Here is a 17,444-nt window from a genome sequence, read left to right as displayed (position 1 = left end):
ATCTCAAACACAAGATTCTGTACTTCAGCTCTGAATTGTTTAATGCATACTTAGTTTCAAACTCTAGACTTAGCCAACTGATAAGTAGTTATAGAGGAAGACATGTTATTCATTCTTTTCTCTTGGTTTCTAAAGCTCTATTCCTGTAGTTCACATTGTCATGAGAAAACTACAGTGCCGCTCTAAATTGTTTTACCTTAACTAATAAATATTTAAAAACCAAAGAACACTTATTTTAGAATTGGACAAACCTCAATTTATATTAATTGGCACCACTAATTAATAGCCTTAAGACTTGGAGTCAATTAACAGCTCTGCATGTATGTCACTTTGCTCATCTCTTGGGAGGGTTAAATATAGTAAATAAAGGTAATCTGAAAGGTAAGCAATTAATGCTAATTCATCTTTTTCATAGTCTTATTGAGTTTATATATATTATAAGAAATATTTTTCTGTGACTTTGATTTAAAAATATATTTACAACATTGTTGGATTCCAGTTTTATTACAGAAATAATTATTGAATATATATTTTTCATGTTAAAAGTTATAGAAATTGTACCTTTTCTATGAACTGGCATTATTTTAAGAAATTAATGAATCACTGTGATGTGTTGTATTATTATGTCCTCTGGAAGCATGACAATGCTCAAGGCAGTAAATACTCATAATTTAAGTCTTCTGGTAAAACTGTCTACTCCCACCCTACTTTATTTGCCACTTGTTCTTAAAACTGGATTTGATGATTTCATTGTTCCGATATTGTCTATGGTAACATCACAAATCCTTTTGGGAACCACAGAGTATAAATAATAAATGAATGAAAGAATAAAATGACTTGGGTCTCCCTGGTGGTGCAGTGGGTTGAGCACAGCGCTGTGAAGCTGTCCATAGCCTCTCCAGCACAGGTTCACTTCTCAGCTGGCCAGGGAGAAACCCACATGGCGCTGCAGACCTCTCCTGTCTCACCCACTGCTCCCCCCAGCAGTGTTTTCAATTCTTCTGCCTGTTCTGCACTCCGCTCTATCTCTGGTGAATTCTCTCTCCTTCCTGCATCTCTGGCCTGTACCCCAGTTCTTGTATAAATAAAAAAAAAAGAATAAAATGACTTGCTCAAGATTCCACACATATTAAGTTCAGAACTAACTCAGACTTGGTGTTATTTTCTTCTATATCATTAACAAGAAAGTATGGGGGCCTCCCTTGTGGCACAGGCGGTTGAGTGCAGCGCTGTGAAACTGTCTGCAGATTCTTCAGCGCAGGTTTGATTGGCCAGATAGGGAGACACCCACATGGTGCGGAAGACCTCTCCTGTCTCCCGCTGCTTCCCTCAGCAGTGTGTTTCGGTCAGTCTGCCTGTTCTTTTCCCCACTCTGTCTCTGGTGAATCCACTCACCTTCCCGCACATCTGGCCTGTACCCTGGCTCATGTATGCATGAATAAATAAATATTTAAACAAAAAATAACAAGAAAATATGAAAGTGTAGCTCCTAAAATTCATTTTTTAAAAAGATCTATTTATGGACCTCCCCTGGTGGCACTGCGGTTGAGTGCTGGGCTGCAAAGCTGCCCACAGCCTCTGCAGCACCGGTTTGATCCCCAGCTGCCAGCAAGTGTCCCACATGGCACACAGACCTCTCCTGCCGCCTGCTGCTCCCCTCAGCAGTGTATTTCGTCAGTCTGCCTTTTCTGTTCCCGGCTCTGGCTCTGGTGGATTCTCTCACCCTCCTGCGCTTCTGAGTGTACCCAGTGCATGTATAAATAAATAAATTAATTAAAAAAATCTATTTCTGCTACAGAGCTGGGGTGTAGGCCACAGCTGGTGGGGGGAGAGGAGGTGAGAGGATTTACCAGAGACAGAGTGGGATAGCTCCTAAAATTCCTAAATCTCAATGTTTTTGGCTTAGGCACTGGCAGTAACACAGCACAGACATGCACAAATGAAAATGGGGAGAGAATGCTTGTGGAATGTTGGTTTTTAAATTTGAGAAAAATACAATCAAGGGTTTGGACACCTTCAGAATAAAATAAGAACTGTGGGAAATATTCTTTTGCAAATTCCGTAACTGTAGGGTAGGGATGAAACTGATGACAGGGACTTATTGCATGAGACCCTTTCTTACAGGTCTGCATACAATGCAGTATTTTTTACAGAACTGATTATATTCACATTTTCTCTCTGCCTACCAAACTGCCAGAAGCAATCAAGTCTTTTAATTTAGCTTTACAAATTTTAGCAACTGAGAGACAGAGAGGAAGTGAGTTTGCTTTGAATTTTTGCAAAGAGAATTCTACTATATCCACATAGATATAATTGTTTGAGCCATTTAAATATAAGGTTAATATTCAGTGGAGGAATGAGTTATTTTTTAGAAATAATTTAATCAATAGAATAGACTATTCTAAACCTAAAATTATTAAGGAACTGTATTGATATCCGAAAGATATTACCATGGTGATTTATGGTTTTTAAATACAAAATTGTTTCTTTATAATTAACTTTTAATCAAAACTCTTAATTTCTACTCTGGAAAAAGACTTGCCATTTTGATGTGCATTTATGAATACTTGTGAATTTCATACATGTCTCCCAAATGTTTTAGGAAAAATTTAATAAATAGGTAAAGGAATGTTTATTTTCATAAGCTAATTGACAGAACACTATAATGTACGGGCACTGTAATGGACCAATGAGACAGGAATACACATCTGTAGAACATTACCAATTTTATATTTGTGACTTGGCATGTAGATTTTTTATACATTGTAGCAAAATGAATTTAATAATGAATGAATGCAAACAATTGGTTACTACTTTGCTGCCAGTATCTTTTCTTAATTCTGCCATAGAAAATTTGGTTCATAATTAATTGCCTCCATCTAGACAGGTACCTTATGTTTTTGTTGTATCTTTAGTGCCAAACCCAATATCTAGTACAATATGTATGTGATCAATGTTTGTTGGATTAATTGATTTAAATGCTGTGCTGAATATCTCCTAGGGTAAACCTAAAAGAGAAGTGGCATGAATTGTTAAACTCCCTTGGTTTATTTGAAAATGTACTGACAGGCTGGAAGGGGAGGGCCAATATGGAAGATTCAAGTGTAATATGAAGACTGAAACCATAGCTAGAAAAGCCACAACCTTGTCTGAAGTAGTAGGTTGAAGTAGAACTAAAACAGGCATCTGTAACATGAAGTTCATTACCTATGCTAGTCCACACACACAGAGCAGTTGAAATAAGTGACATTTCGAAGGTGAAGAGAATAAGTAGGGGACAGGAAAGTATACTATCTAGGTTTGATTAGGTCAGTGTGTGCTAAAGATTTGGTGGTGGTCAGAAACCAGAATATTAAAGGATGAAAAAAGAATCAGTACATGACAAATGGCATGACTTCATTTATTACAAATTAACATTGGCTGATGAATTCATTTGTTAATATAGTTCCAGTTACTTCTTTCACCTTTTCAAGTCAAGAAAAATTAAAGATCTTTAGTAGAATTAGCCTGTTGATAAGCCAATAATGTCTAGAATAGAAATGGGCTGTGGTGTGGCGATCTGTTCCTGATCAATGGTTGAAATTAATGTCTGTTTAATGCAGTTATATTATTTCTTCTGTTGTCTATACCCATTGTCTAAAAGCCAAATTCTGTTGTAGTTTTCTTGAATATGTTTTCCAGTGCCCTGTTTCTGAGTATCTTATTTAATTTCTATTCTATGCTGTAAAGACTGCCCTCTGGATTTCATACTGCTTGTTATTTTGTTTATAATTTACCTGAATTTTCAGTCTTCTGTCCAGACAACCTAGATTCCTTGTCTACAGTCCAATTTATGCTTTGTGGTTTGTGTATATTTGTACTGGATTGTCACCATTTCTCTAACACCAGACTGGTGCCTATCACATGGATTCTGCTTTGAGTTTTGTCTGGGGTCTTAAGGCCCTTTTACTGGAATCCCAGGTTTTGCCATCAATAACTATGAAATCTGCATTGCATCTGATTTTTTTCATTACAGGAACTTGCCTGACTCCCTGTTCAGGAGCAAATTTGTTCCTGCGTCTATTTCATTTTTTTTTTTTTTTTTACTTAGAAATGAAATGTCAAAACTTTGCAAAGAAAATGGCTATATGACCAACCAGACGTTTCAAGCTTAAGAAGGTTTAAATATGCTTTCAAATTATAAGAAAATTACATTTTAAGAAGTCAGTGTCTGTTAGAGTAATACAGAGATCCTTAAGTTTAGATTTTGTGCTTATGACATTAAAGTCAGGTTCTTAATAATTAAAGCTTTGGCATACCTCAAGAGTTTTGAGGTATATGAGAAATTATTCATTGTTTGCAGATGTCTCACTCATTACAACATTATCTGATCAACCATCTAAATAAATCCACATCTCCAACCATTGTGGCCACAACATATGGCCACGAATCTCCCAAGTTCCCATCTCCTAATGAGAACAACTGGTTTAGATAATTCAAGTTTCAATTGCTAGAATTAGGGAGGAATCCAAAGTACATGTGAGAATTCAAAATCAGAAAAAAGTCAGTAAGAAGAAGGGATCACTACTGGGCAGGTATCCTTTGGTGTGTACCACGGGGACAGACTAGACAATATGGAATTACAGAAATAGAGCCCATTCTAGCTATAAAGTCCATAGCATGTAATGTAATTAATTGCACTATAAACATGGGTAAATAATCATGGAGATGTAGTGGATTTACATTATATATTCATGAAGCATGATTAAAAATTTCAAGGACAGACTTTTCAATTGCTAGACAGAATGAATAGAACATTCTCTTCAAGATAAACACAAGATGCAGTTATCTTGAGTTTAGAAGGCTCAAAATCTAGACCTCCAGAGAATAGGTTGTCATATGGCATTTTAGAATAATGTTAATTTGAACTAAATTTGTTCAATGTTTAATACAGGATAATAGTATTTTTGGTATATTGAGAACAACTGAAAACACAATTTATCAAATTTACCTAATTAAAAATTAAAACTATACTTTATTTTGTATTTCAGTTCTTTCTAGTAAAGGGATTTGGATGCACTCTTTTATCCTTCTTTATATGGTGATAGTGGTTGATCAGGGATTTCTCTGAAGAATCTAGCATAGTTTCTGGGACCAGTTTACATTCAGATGTTCTCTCCATAAATAATTAAGTGGTTTTAAAGTAACATTTCAAGAAAGGTTTTACAGCTCTAAAACTATTATCAATAGTTTTAACATTGAAAGCAAATTTTTGTTTGCATTTTTTTTCTGAGCTCTTTTACTCCAGGTTATTTTACACAGACTAATATATATTTTTTCTTTTGTGAAAATACAGGCTTACATAGTGCTGCTGGGTGGTTAAGTGTTAGCAATCATTAAAAGGGCCAGCCTCTCTATATCTCATCTCTCTGTTCACTGGTGTCATGTTTTTGTTGTTCTTTTTCACAGGGATTTGATAAACAAGTGGATGTGTCATATATTGCCAAACATTACAACATGAGCAAAAGCAAAGTTGACAACCAATTCTACAGTGTGGAAGTGGGAGATTCAACCTTCACAGTTCTCAAGCGCTACCAGAATCTAAAGCCTATTGGCTCTGGGGCTCAGGGAATAGTTTGGTAAGTGGATTGGATTTCATTTATATTTTTGATGTGAACATAGCATGTGTGTCCACTACCCACACACATGAATAAACAGTGTGACTTGGGTGGATGTTGCATTCTACCAAAGAAAAACAAAATTATGAAGCTTAATTCATAATTCATCATGCATTTACTAACAATATGTAAGACTTGCTTACAACTAAGTCACAAAAAGTATCCACTACACAGCAACCACAGAGAAGTCAAGTACCACAGGTTTTCTGCCTGTTCCTGTTTAGAAAATTTTGTGGGGAATGTTTTCACAGCAAGAGATAAAGGGATAATATATTAATATAAACAGCAAGTAAAATCTCTTATACTCTAATCTCCTATCTCAAATGTTCCTGTGACTTTTAAAGTTCAATGCTCAAAAGTAGGTTGCTTATAGAAAAAGTGGTATTTTGGGTTTCTTAGTAATTATTCTTTTGTTATGTTTTTGAGTGACAAATTGAAATTGATAATAAATTCAGACCCAATTTACCAATTATAAAACTGTTGCAAATGTGATGATATATTGATAGATCTTTTGCAACCAAGTGTATTTAGTATAAACTTTTTAGTATAATAATTTTCAATGTGATAGCTTAAGCTTATAAATAAAAACTTAGGACATGCATTATAAATATATATATATATATTTTTTAAAGGATATTTACTTGAACCAATATATTTATTTGTCATACAGGTTACTGCTACATTAATGTCTACTTAGAAATGCAACATTTTTAAGACATGAGATAAACATTATTTTAAGCAGATTTTATTTTAAAACTTTTTAACTTTTTGATGTAGTATTATTTTAGTAAAAGCAATATGATAGTGTTAGTTATCTTTTCACCTTCATTTTACATTTCATAAAATGATTTTATAATCTGGTTTACTTCATTTTCATTTAATTATTTGCTTTTAAGACTTCATATTTATCTTATTTATTCATTTATCTATTTTTTTAATTGAAGTGACATTAGTATACAACATTGTATATGATTCAGAGGTGTGGGATTGCACCCTTCAGATACAGTCACCACATCACTCCCACCACCAAGGCACCCTTACTACATTAAATTCACCACTAACCATCTAATTCTATTCTTTACATTAAGGGTCTCAAAGTGAGGAGATTATCCTAGAATATTCAGGTGGGACCAGTCTAATCACAGGAGTCCTTAAAAGTGGAAAGCAAATGAAGAAGAGGGGGTCAGAGATATGCAATGAGAGAGAAGAGACAGATATTCAGATCAGGAGAGAGACTTGCCAGCTTGTTGGTTTTGAAAACAGAAGGGGCTAAGAGCCTAAGATTGAGCTGGCTTCCAGAAACTGGCAATGGCTCTCAACTGACAATCAGCAAGAAAATGGAGATCTTGGTCATACAACCATAATGAATTGAAATCTCTCAACAAAGTTGAGTGAGCAGGAGACAGACTCTTCTCTAGTACTTTAGGAAGGAACTCATCTGCTGTGGACATCTTGACTTTAGTGCAGTGAGACTCATGTAGGTTATTTGACACACACAATGGTAAGAAAATAAGATTGTGTTGTTTAAATAGCTAAGTTTGTGGTGATTTGTTGTGGTGGCAGTCCTAATCCACATGGTAAAGATTCTACTATTAACATCATTGCAGTAAATCTTACAAAGGTATGCATATTGTCAAAGGGAGGAGCTCAGGGTAACTTTGTCTATTCTTTGGGATTGTTTAATTTTACTTCAAAGAAAACTGCCACCAAAAATGATTGAAAGAAGGCCAATAAACCTTTCATGAATCAAAAACAGATAAAAGTCAGCATTTTGCTCAAGAAGTTAACAGATTGTCAGAAAGATTTGAAAATCCACTAATAAGTATTTTCCAGCATGTTTTATAGGGCACTCTGAGTCTCATTTCTCGGTACAGGATGGAAATTCTTGTAAGTCCTAGTATAATATCTGATAAATTTCAATAAATAAAATACACTTGAATAAAAGTTTCAATCTAGTTTTATTACAAATCTATTGGCAAATGTGTCAGTCAAGGGACAACTGAATCCCAAAATGTTTGCCTTGGAGTTTACTGGGATTATTCTTATTCTTTTGATTTGTAGCTGAAGGAAATAGCATTAGTAGAGCCCAAGATGCAGGGCAGAGAGGATGACATAGTCCACCCACCACTTCCCAGCTTGCCACTCTGCGGTGTGCACAGACACCGCAGGTCCAGCACCCACCTTTCTGTAGTTGTCCCTTCCTTGCCCCTTTTCTTCAGCCTGGCTCTTTGATACCTTTATTTGTCATAACTGGGGTCTGTAATATGCTATTTTTTGGCATGTCTAGCATCATACTAATTTGTCCTATGTACCTACCTTTAATTTCCTTTATTTTGCTTCGTATTAACCGCAAGTTCATACTATTCCCACACCAAACACACATCCACTCCAAATACATACACCAGAAATACTCAAAACTTTGGTCTGTTCATGAAAACCCCTATTTGGGTATTTTCAATATCCCATACAATACTGAGTATACAGTGGGAGAAATTGGAAAATGGGAGTGTCTGGAAGAGAATCCTGGAGGGAAGAGACAGGGAAACAATTTGAGACCAGTGATTCATTTATTTTATTTTATGTTCTTTGGGTCAGGAATAAAACATGCAGGAACAATTCCAAAAGGGATATTTATCATAATTGCTTTTCATGTGTTAATATAAAGTTGTGTGTGTGTGTGTGTTTTAGAAGGATTTTGTTCTTCAAGTATAAAGAGATACTGGTACTTAAGTCATAGAATCACCATCCCCTTTACTTATTTGAAGCAAATTTCTATTTCTGCTGTTCAAGTTACGTTGGATTGATTTATGGCTTACTTAATTATAAGGAGAAAGAAAGGTAATGCTAAAATACTTTCAAAATGAATTGACCGCTACTATGCCAGTTTTTCATTCATCATAGGTGATAGACGAACAGTGTCATTTTTGGGAACCAATAATAAAATCTAATGTGAGATATTTTAGAATAAATGAAAATTTTCTTTATCTCTGAGGAAAAAAAATAAAAATTATCCCTTGAAACAGAAACATTAAGAATTATAATGCTCCCGGTGAGCAGAGAAGTCTTATATAACTTCCTAGGTGAGGAATTTTAATTTGTAAAATGAATTATTAACAGTGGTAAGGAGCCAGGTGAACAAGTTATTTCAGAATTTTTTTCCAGTATCAAATGAGGGTCTCATTTGTGCTGTTTTTACCAACAGCTCCGGGGCGGGGGGAGTGGGAGGGGGAAACAGGAAGAAATTAACAGTAAGGTGTTTATTCTCTCACTTTCTTCCTGCTGTTGCTTACCCAGTCAAGAAACATTTCTATTTTTCTTTCTCCAAAGATGATTCATACTGACAGCAAAAGTGGCAAAATTCAACAATCAAGTTTAGCAGAGAAGACTTACCAAGGTTCCTCTGCTCTTTGTTGGAAAAGAACTGATTATATGGTTTTAAATGATAAGAACCTATATTCTTTCCTTTTTGGGCTTATTGTCTTCAAAATCTACATGTAATCAACTTGCAACCAGACCCAATGCAATTTTTCAAGGTGATCTTTTGCAGGATATTTATATCAAAGCTATAAACTTAATACTGGCAATAGCCTCAATTTAGAATGGCTTAATATAAAAAAACCTGACTAGAAAATAAAATATTTAGAAGCTGATACACTTTAGGTTAACTAAAACTTTTCAAAAAATTCAGTTGGAGCTAGAGAATGACATTTAGTCAGAATTTAAATAATTGTAGCTACAATATGCCTTGGAAATAATTTATTATTGTAGCTTATCTTAAATTGGATACATACCCTATATGTGCATATATTATATAAGTATCATATATGTAAACATGCATTAATCCAATGGATTAGTTTATCTTAAATGATTATATATACCATCTTTATGGATGTAGCATACATGCATACATAGGATATATATGTTTATTATAAAAATTACTTATGGTGAATATTCTTTATTGATTTATAGCAACAAAGTCTTATGCAGATAAGCAGCTTTGTACTTAAACTGTCAGGCATATTCAGCAGAATCTTGAGTGTTCACATACTCTTATGTTATCACTTTCCTTTGACATGTGAGTGATATGGGGATAGTGAGATTGCCTAGTGATGGCCAATCAGTCAAGTCAAATTAAGCGTTTGATAATCTGAAGGAAATAAATCAAAAACTGAAGTCTAGAATTTCTTTCCTTGTGACTTTTAAAAAATATGAGTGTGTTCTTTTCTGAAGGTGGACAGGGATAGACAATATTCCATAGTAACACTGAATTGCAGCAAACTAAGTTTGTTACAGCATTTTTCCTAGTGGGCTATTCTGTGGCACAACACTTGATACTGCAGCTATTTTACCTTGGTACCTTGTTTACTCCCAAAAAATGTTTAAAGTGACAAAAAAAAAATAGATGTGACTTAGTAGCCTCCTAATTGTTAGAGATCTTGGGGAGTGAGAATTAACGTATGTCCTGAGTGTATCTCTTGAAGGGCATTCATAATGTGATAAGACAAATAGAACCATTCCTGAAGTAGTTAATCGAAGCACTCCCTGGATGCATTAGTGCAAGTATAGAATGAGAAGTTTGCTTTTGTTTTTATTTTTTACTATGAAACACAATTTACATCTTTGGCTTCTTACTCCTATTGAATACTAGTAGATAGAATTACTGTGGGTAGACCAGAACTCTTGCAAAAACCAAACCAAATACAACAAACCAACAAAGCCAAAACCAAGCAAAATGATCTGAATTTGTTTAAATGCTCAAAAAATTATTACGGATAATAATGCCTTGTGAAGTCACATTAGTAGAGTAATCACTGTGGAATCTTTTTCATATAATAGTCTCTAAATACTTTGGAAAAAATGGCTTATTGCAAGTCCCCCCTTTTATGTGCTTATTTTTATAAGCACTCTATTGATTCACGATGCTTTTAGCAACTTTTTCCATCTTAATGATGAATTTGAGCTATTCCATCTACAGTCTGATTGAATGACCCTTGAACTAACAGAACACATTTAAAAGATGAGTGGCAAGGATTAGGGAACATCTATAATATATGCCAAAACAAGAGATTGCATTGACTAGATTAGGATACATGATAGAAAGATATTCAATATCTATTTATTGTTGATTAAAATTAGGTGGGAAATTCATTAAGTAACTTTTCTGAATATTATAAAATATTTGCCTATTTAAACAGTATCAATTCAGCTATACTTACCATGTTCAGATAGTTATAAATATAGCTTACCTCTCAAAATAAGAGAATTTCCCATTGTGCTTTGTGAATAATATTTCACTTAATTATCTGCAAAATAGGAACAATATCAATATCTGACATAACTCAAAAGTACAAAACAAATTAGATCCATGGAATTATCTTATAAATATGATGTTGTCATGACTTTTAGTAGATTCAGGGAAACTAGTTGTAATGTTACTTTTTTCTGTGAGTAGAAACTTTCAAAAGATCCACATAAGTAACCAGGAAGATGACTCGTTGCGGTGGTTGCTTAATCATCAAATTGTGCATGTTATAGGTGAGAATATGAACTTACAAAATACTAATTTCTTCGAATGAGTATGGTAAAGAAGCATTTGAGGGCCTCCCCGGTGGTGCAGCGGTTGAGCGCTGGGTTGCGAAGCTGCCCGCGGCCTCTGCGGCGCCTGTTCGATCCCCGGCTGCTTCCCGGCCACCGGAGGAGGGTCCCGCATGGCGCGCAGACCTCTCCTGCCGCCCGCTGCTCCCCTCAGCAGTGTACTTCGGTCCTTCTGCCTGCTCTCTCCCCGCTCTGGCTCTGGTGAATTCTCTCACCCTCCCGCGCTTCTGACTGTACCCAGTGCATGTATAAACAAACAAACAAACAAATAAAGAAAGAAAGAAAGAAAACATGCCTCTATAAAAAAAAAAAAAACTAAAAAAAAAAAAAAAAAAAAGAAGCATTTGAACCTTTCATTTTTAACTTTCAACATGCTCTTCAGTTTACCAGTAAACTAAAATTATTTACTATATTCATATAGGTTATTGTTTGGATCTGGTAATGCTCAAAATATGTCAATATAAATTAATGGTAATAACATTCTTAGACTCAAGTAATAGCTTACCAAATCATACCAAATAGAAATATTTTACTTTCAGATGGGGGGTGGACTTTGTGTGTTAAAGATTAGCTTTTAAATTTGCAGTGTGTTTGTTACAGCTCAGGTAGACATCTTTAAGAGATGGGTGAAATTATCCAGAGGGTTTCTCAGAACATCACACTTCCTGAATAGCACAAAGGAGACATGATCAGTTGGTCCTGAATGATGATTTCATTTTGTTTCTGGAAACATCACTCATGATGCTGTGGCATATTTCTCTTTTTAGAGTTCCTAATGAGCCATTTTGCCAAATGACGCAACTTTAATCACACATTTTCATTTAGCCTCTGATCAGTAAAAATGATTACTCCTAGGTCCACATCTGGAATATCAGTACATTTGTATCCTTGCTATTTCCCATTAATTCTACAAATCAGACCCTTAATTACAACCTTCGTGAGATAAGGAGCATTGAACTTCAAATATTGTCTTTTATATGGATCAAAAGTTTGAGGTGGTTTACATATATATACTCATATATGTAAACATGCATTAATCCAATGGATTAGTTTATCTTAAATGATTATATATACCATATATATGGATGTAGTATACATGTATACATAGGCTATATATGTTCATATATATGTTTATATATACGTTTACAATAAGACAGAATAAGACATTTTATTCTTCTGCATTTTCCTGCCTTTTTTTTTAACCCCGTTTGGATAGCTCAGTCTCCAAACATTTATTTCCATATTCCTTGATAAGTAGATATATATACACTCATATATATATAATGAGTATATAAGTATCAATAAATATTATATAAATATCTACCATAGGTGGATTCTGATGGCAGAATGCTTACAGGCAAAAATAAATACTATATAAAATATATATTTTTGTGTGCTAACAATATGCTCATATTGTAAATAGATAATTGCCAGTGTGATAATTGATGCTTCAGGTGTTGTTCCCACAAGATCTTAAAAATTATAATAGAGTTTTGGAATGTATATGGAACATTCATTCTGAATTCTGTTATTCTTTGGTAAATTTTTAATTACTTTACATCCCTGTAGTAAAATTTGTCAGCAAGACATTTTACTCATATGAAGCATTTTTCTTGGCAGAGGGAAGTCATTTAACATTCTATAGATAATTATGCACTTGCAGACAATTGAGTCTTCACTGTGAATAATTGATTGATATAGATGGTAATGTTCTTATCAGGAAAAATAATTATTAGACACATTATAATTTCAGTTTTGTTCTGAATCCTGAACATTCAGTGTTTAAGAGACACTGATTCTTGTTTCTTTTAGGGACTATCTGTATTTTCATTAAAAAATAAAATTGTTTTATGGTTCATGTACTATTTTGCCAGATGCATAAATCCTGATTAATTGTTAGGATTAAAGTGCATCCATAGTTATGAGTTAAAAAAAAAAAAAAACAACAGAAAAAACCCTCTCTCTCCCGAATCTAAAAGGCTTAGTCCTGCACTGCCCAATGTGTCTTGGCAAAGTAAACATTTCCCTGGTGGCACAAGGGGTTAAGTGGCACTGTCTGCAGCCTCTACAGCACAAGTTTGATCCCCAGCCAGGTGGATACCCACATGGTACAGCAGACCTCTCGTGACTCGCCTGCTGCTCCCCTCAGTAGTGTATTTCAGTCAGGCTGCCTGTTCTGTTCCCCACGGTGTCTGGTGAATCTCTAACCCATCGCACCTCTGGCCTGTACCCCAGCTCTTGTATGCATAAATAAATAAATCTTTTTTTTTAAAGTGAACATTTCTCACAGGAAGGAGACAATGTCTTCAGTAAAATTATGCTAAATGTTAGATGGCAATCACTAATTTCAGAAATCACTCTCGTTTACTGTACTAAAGACAATCTATCTTCTCTTTGGATAAGGTGACATAAAAGCAAATAAAAGCAAACAGGTTTGTGTTATAAATATTGTAACTAAAAACACCACGGTTTACAGGAGCTTTTTATAAAGCTCAAAAGGAAGTTACTTGGCGCTTCTCTCAATAGAGTCATGCTTCTGGCCCGTTACTGCCTTACATTCTGTTTATAAACCCTGAGCTGCCTTGTTAATCACGGCTTTGAATGTGGGGGCTAAGGACAAAGGAAGACATCTTTTAGTTTGGAAATTCGAATGACAGCCCTGTCATTCCCTTGTTCTGCTCTCCACTCCTGGATTGGTTAGATTTATTTAAAATATTTGACCTTGTCAAGAGAATTTCACTTTACATGTCTAAAGTCATGAATTCAGCATTGAAACATTGAATTTTAAGCATCTCTGTATGAGGTAAGTGTCTAAATTTCCACCAGAGAGGACATTTGGCCATTTCTTTTGACATGGGTTTCTTTTATTTGAAGATGTATCCTTTAGAGTTCTTTTAATGATGTTCTTCCTCATCTGTTTTATTCTTATTTTCCTATCATTAAAAATGTTGTCCACAGCACACTCTAATATGAGCTTTCATAAAATTAAGATTTTACCCCTAATCCAGGGAGATACAATGCCAAATATATTTAAAATGTTTTCCCCTGAGTTTATCCAGGAATGTGGAATATGGTTGGAGAATGTATACCCTGTCTAAAAGCGTTGGGGGCTGTATTCCAGTCTGTCCTTTACCTGCCCAGCAGGTGATCTGGGAGTCCTCTCTACCCAGAGGAGATGCCTTTTCCTAATTCAGGCGCCCACTCAAGAGGAGCTAGTGGCTAATTTTGGATTTATGAATGTTAGATTTCAGATGACCAATGATAGAATCTGTTTAAATAGCAAATATGTAAGTTGGAGGGTAACTAGTACAGAGAGAAACTAGTAAATTAGGATGTTAAATAATTCACTGGCATGGAGGGTTAAGTCACCTAGGAAAGTGGAAAGAATCAGGAAGCACAGGAAAATAATAAACCACATTTTTGTCACATTAGCATTATTCCTTCCTCCACCTCCTTTCTCTCCATGTAGTGCCTTATGGGTATGAGTCTTTCAAGCCTCCTTGTCCTCTGAGCCTGTGATTCTCCTGCTTAAGTTTTTTTTCTCTATTTGGCCTGGAACCATGAAAATGATTTCAAAGGCAATCTCAGATGCTCTATTTTCTTCGCTCTGTCTTCTTTACAACTCTATTTTCTAGACCCCCGTGTAGCTCAGGCCAACTGCTTCCTCTGCTGCTGCTAGAAGCTGAGCCCTGCTGGAGAAATCACATAATCATGCTGATTTCCTCCATTGCAAGTTTATGAGCTTTGTCCTCAGCTGGGCCCTTGTTGCCACTTAACAGTCCTTTTACTTGTGTGTCTCATCCGCTCCTTACCCCATCTCCCATGGAGACTGTCACAGTCCTTTTACAACTTTCATCACAAACTCCCAATTCCACTTCCTGCACCATTCCTTGCAGAAGACCTCACCTCCTACTTTCCTGGAGAAAACAGATGGCTTCAGGCATGTTTGTTCTCGCTTTTCCCTGCCACCTCCTAACCAATTTTTTTTCTAAAAGAAATTTTCATTGAAGTAACATTGGTTTACATTATATAAGTTTCTGGCATACAGCTTTATAATTTGACATCTGTAGGTACTACATCATGATCACCTTATCACCTACAGTCTTCCTTGCCCAATTAGTTTTTCCATGAGGAGCTCCCCCGACTGGCTACCCACCTGTTTTCTTTCATCCTTCCCTGAGGCTTATCAGCTGTTCTCTATCTTGGATTAACTGTTTCCTCCAGTAGTTTTTTTTTTTTCCTTGCTTACAGATTTCCCAGTAAATGCTCCAGTAAAATATATATATATATATATATGTTATTTAGAATGTGCCTGTTCTTAAACTATCTACTTTATTTTTCCAACATTATCAAATTTCTACATAGTTTGAATTTAGTGCGTCCACATATATTGGGGGCAGGACTGGGCACAGTGCAGGTTTTCTGATCCAGCAGACCGGGTAAAGGAGGGTAGAGTCCTGGAGCCCTTGGTGGTTTTTGCCAGCTTTTATTGGGTTACCAGGTACACAGCGGGCAGGGATGCTGGGTGGCCGGGAAGCTGGGAGGCCTCCCAGTCCCCAGCAAGTCTTCACTCTGTCTGGGCTCTCTGGAGTTCTCTCGCATTCTCTGGTGGTAGCTGCTTCTCTGCTCCCTACTTCTACTCGTGGTTCTTCTTTCATTCTGCTTCTCCTGGCATCCCCGAGACGCTGCCCTTAAAAAGCACAGTATTAGCCCAGGTGAATCCCATCTACATATGCCCACACCCTACTCCAGGTGCCCGCCATCAGGCATGCATTTGGGACCACGGGGTTCCGTCATCTATCCTAATGGCGGGAGGGCAGAAAAGCCTGATACTTTTATCTTACCCTTCAACATATTATTTAAATTGTTTTTTTACCAACAGTGTCAGTTTCCCCTGTTATCCCTCTGATAGAGTAGGATGCTATAGAGCAGGCTGCCTACCATTATACCCTAAATGGTAAATCTATTGACATCTTTTCAGTCCCCATTTTTTATTTTTCCATAATGTTTGGAAATGTTAAAAAATTCACCCAGTTATTCTTGAATGTCTGTATTCTCTTGACTTTCAAGTTGGGAATTTAAAAGATCTTCTCTTTTTTTGGAATTGGATGAGCTGTCCAGCACATAGAAGGATGGTATTTTCTAGAGGTTATGAGTGCAGACTTTGGAGTGAGACAAAGTGGTACGATCTTTGCTCATTCTTACCTCCGTGCGACCTCAGAAGATGTGGCTAGTACAAATAAATACACATGGAGTTGTTAAAACAAACTAAATTAGTTAATAAAGTGTCTTGTCAATACATGTTAGTTTTCATTATTGTTGCTGGGCCTACGTCGTGGCTACTTTCTAAGGGAAAGGCTAAAGGGAGGACTGTCCTTTATAGTTTCATTTGCAGAAAACCAGTAAAAGAATTCAATCTGAAGTTCCTAAAGGCAAGAAGAAGGCAGAGCAAAAGAAACCAGAAAAGCAGGTATTAATTCTAAATCCTAGAGAGAGTGGAATTCTAAATGAGAAATGGAAGTAAATGCCAAGAACCAAGCCAGAAGTGGATCAAAGTGGGAGGAATTTTGGGAATGATAGAATGAATCTAGGACAAGTGTTATGTAACTTTTCATTTCCTTTCACAGTTCAGTGCCTAATGCCTTCCTTATCCTGATGTCTGGCTGTACCTTCTCAGTTCTTCATCCATCTGTTCGTTCACGCGTTGTTATATTCTTTAGAATACTTTCATAGATACATCAACTTCAGTATGCCCAATATTATTTTATGATTTACCCAAATTTACTCTTAATGATGTAGTTCTTATTTTGAAATCACTTTTCTTTAGTTTCCTAAATTAGAAATTATTATAATTTCTATAAATTAGAAATTACTAGACATAGTTGCTTCTTTCCTCTTTTAGGATAGAATCAGATTCCACTGACATCTTTTCAGGTACTCAAATATATCTTATTGTATTACTATAATACTATTATCATGGGTAGTTAAACTCCCTCTCCTTTATCTCTTTCTCCCCTGATTTATCCTCCATATTGCTCACAGAATAAAATTAAAATATATTAAAATGGTGTATTAGTCATTGTTTCCAAGTGTATTCATCACTTTTATGGTTTTGGTATTTACAGGAAGCTGTTTTCCCCAGCTGAAAAGCTCATACCATGTTTACCATTTTACCTGGGAAATTGCTACTCA

At 35.6% G+C, this 17,444-nt stretch overlaps 1 protein-coding gene across 22 annotated transcripts in view; it reads left to right on the top strand.

Moving 5' to 3' along the window:
- The window catches only part of MAPK10 (mitogen-activated protein kinase 10), a 438,482-nt gene that overhangs the window by 304,074 nt on the left and 116,964 nt on the right, over window positions 1-17,444 (top strand). For all 22 annotated transcript variants that reach the window (XM_054688437.1, XM_054688436.1, XM_054688435.1 and 19 more), the window contains one exon: window positions 5,449-5,618. In XM_054688437.1, coding sequence (XP_054544412.1) covers window positions 5,449-5,618 — 170 coding nt within the window. The remainder of the gene's footprint in view (window positions 1-5,448; window positions 5,619-17,444) is intronic.

This window comes from Talpa occidentalis, unplaced genomic scaffold (assembly GCF_014898055.3).
Source record: "Talpa occidentalis isolate TD23 unplaced genomic scaffold, MPIMG_talOcc4v2.1 talOcc4.6, whole genome shotgun sequence".
Lineage (NCBI taxonomy): Eukaryota > Metazoa > Chordata > Mammalia > Eulipotyphla > Talpidae > Talpa > Talpa occidentalis.
The sequence above is the reverse complement of the archived record's forward strand: the minus strand, read 5'-3'. Positions and strand labels throughout refer to the sequence as shown.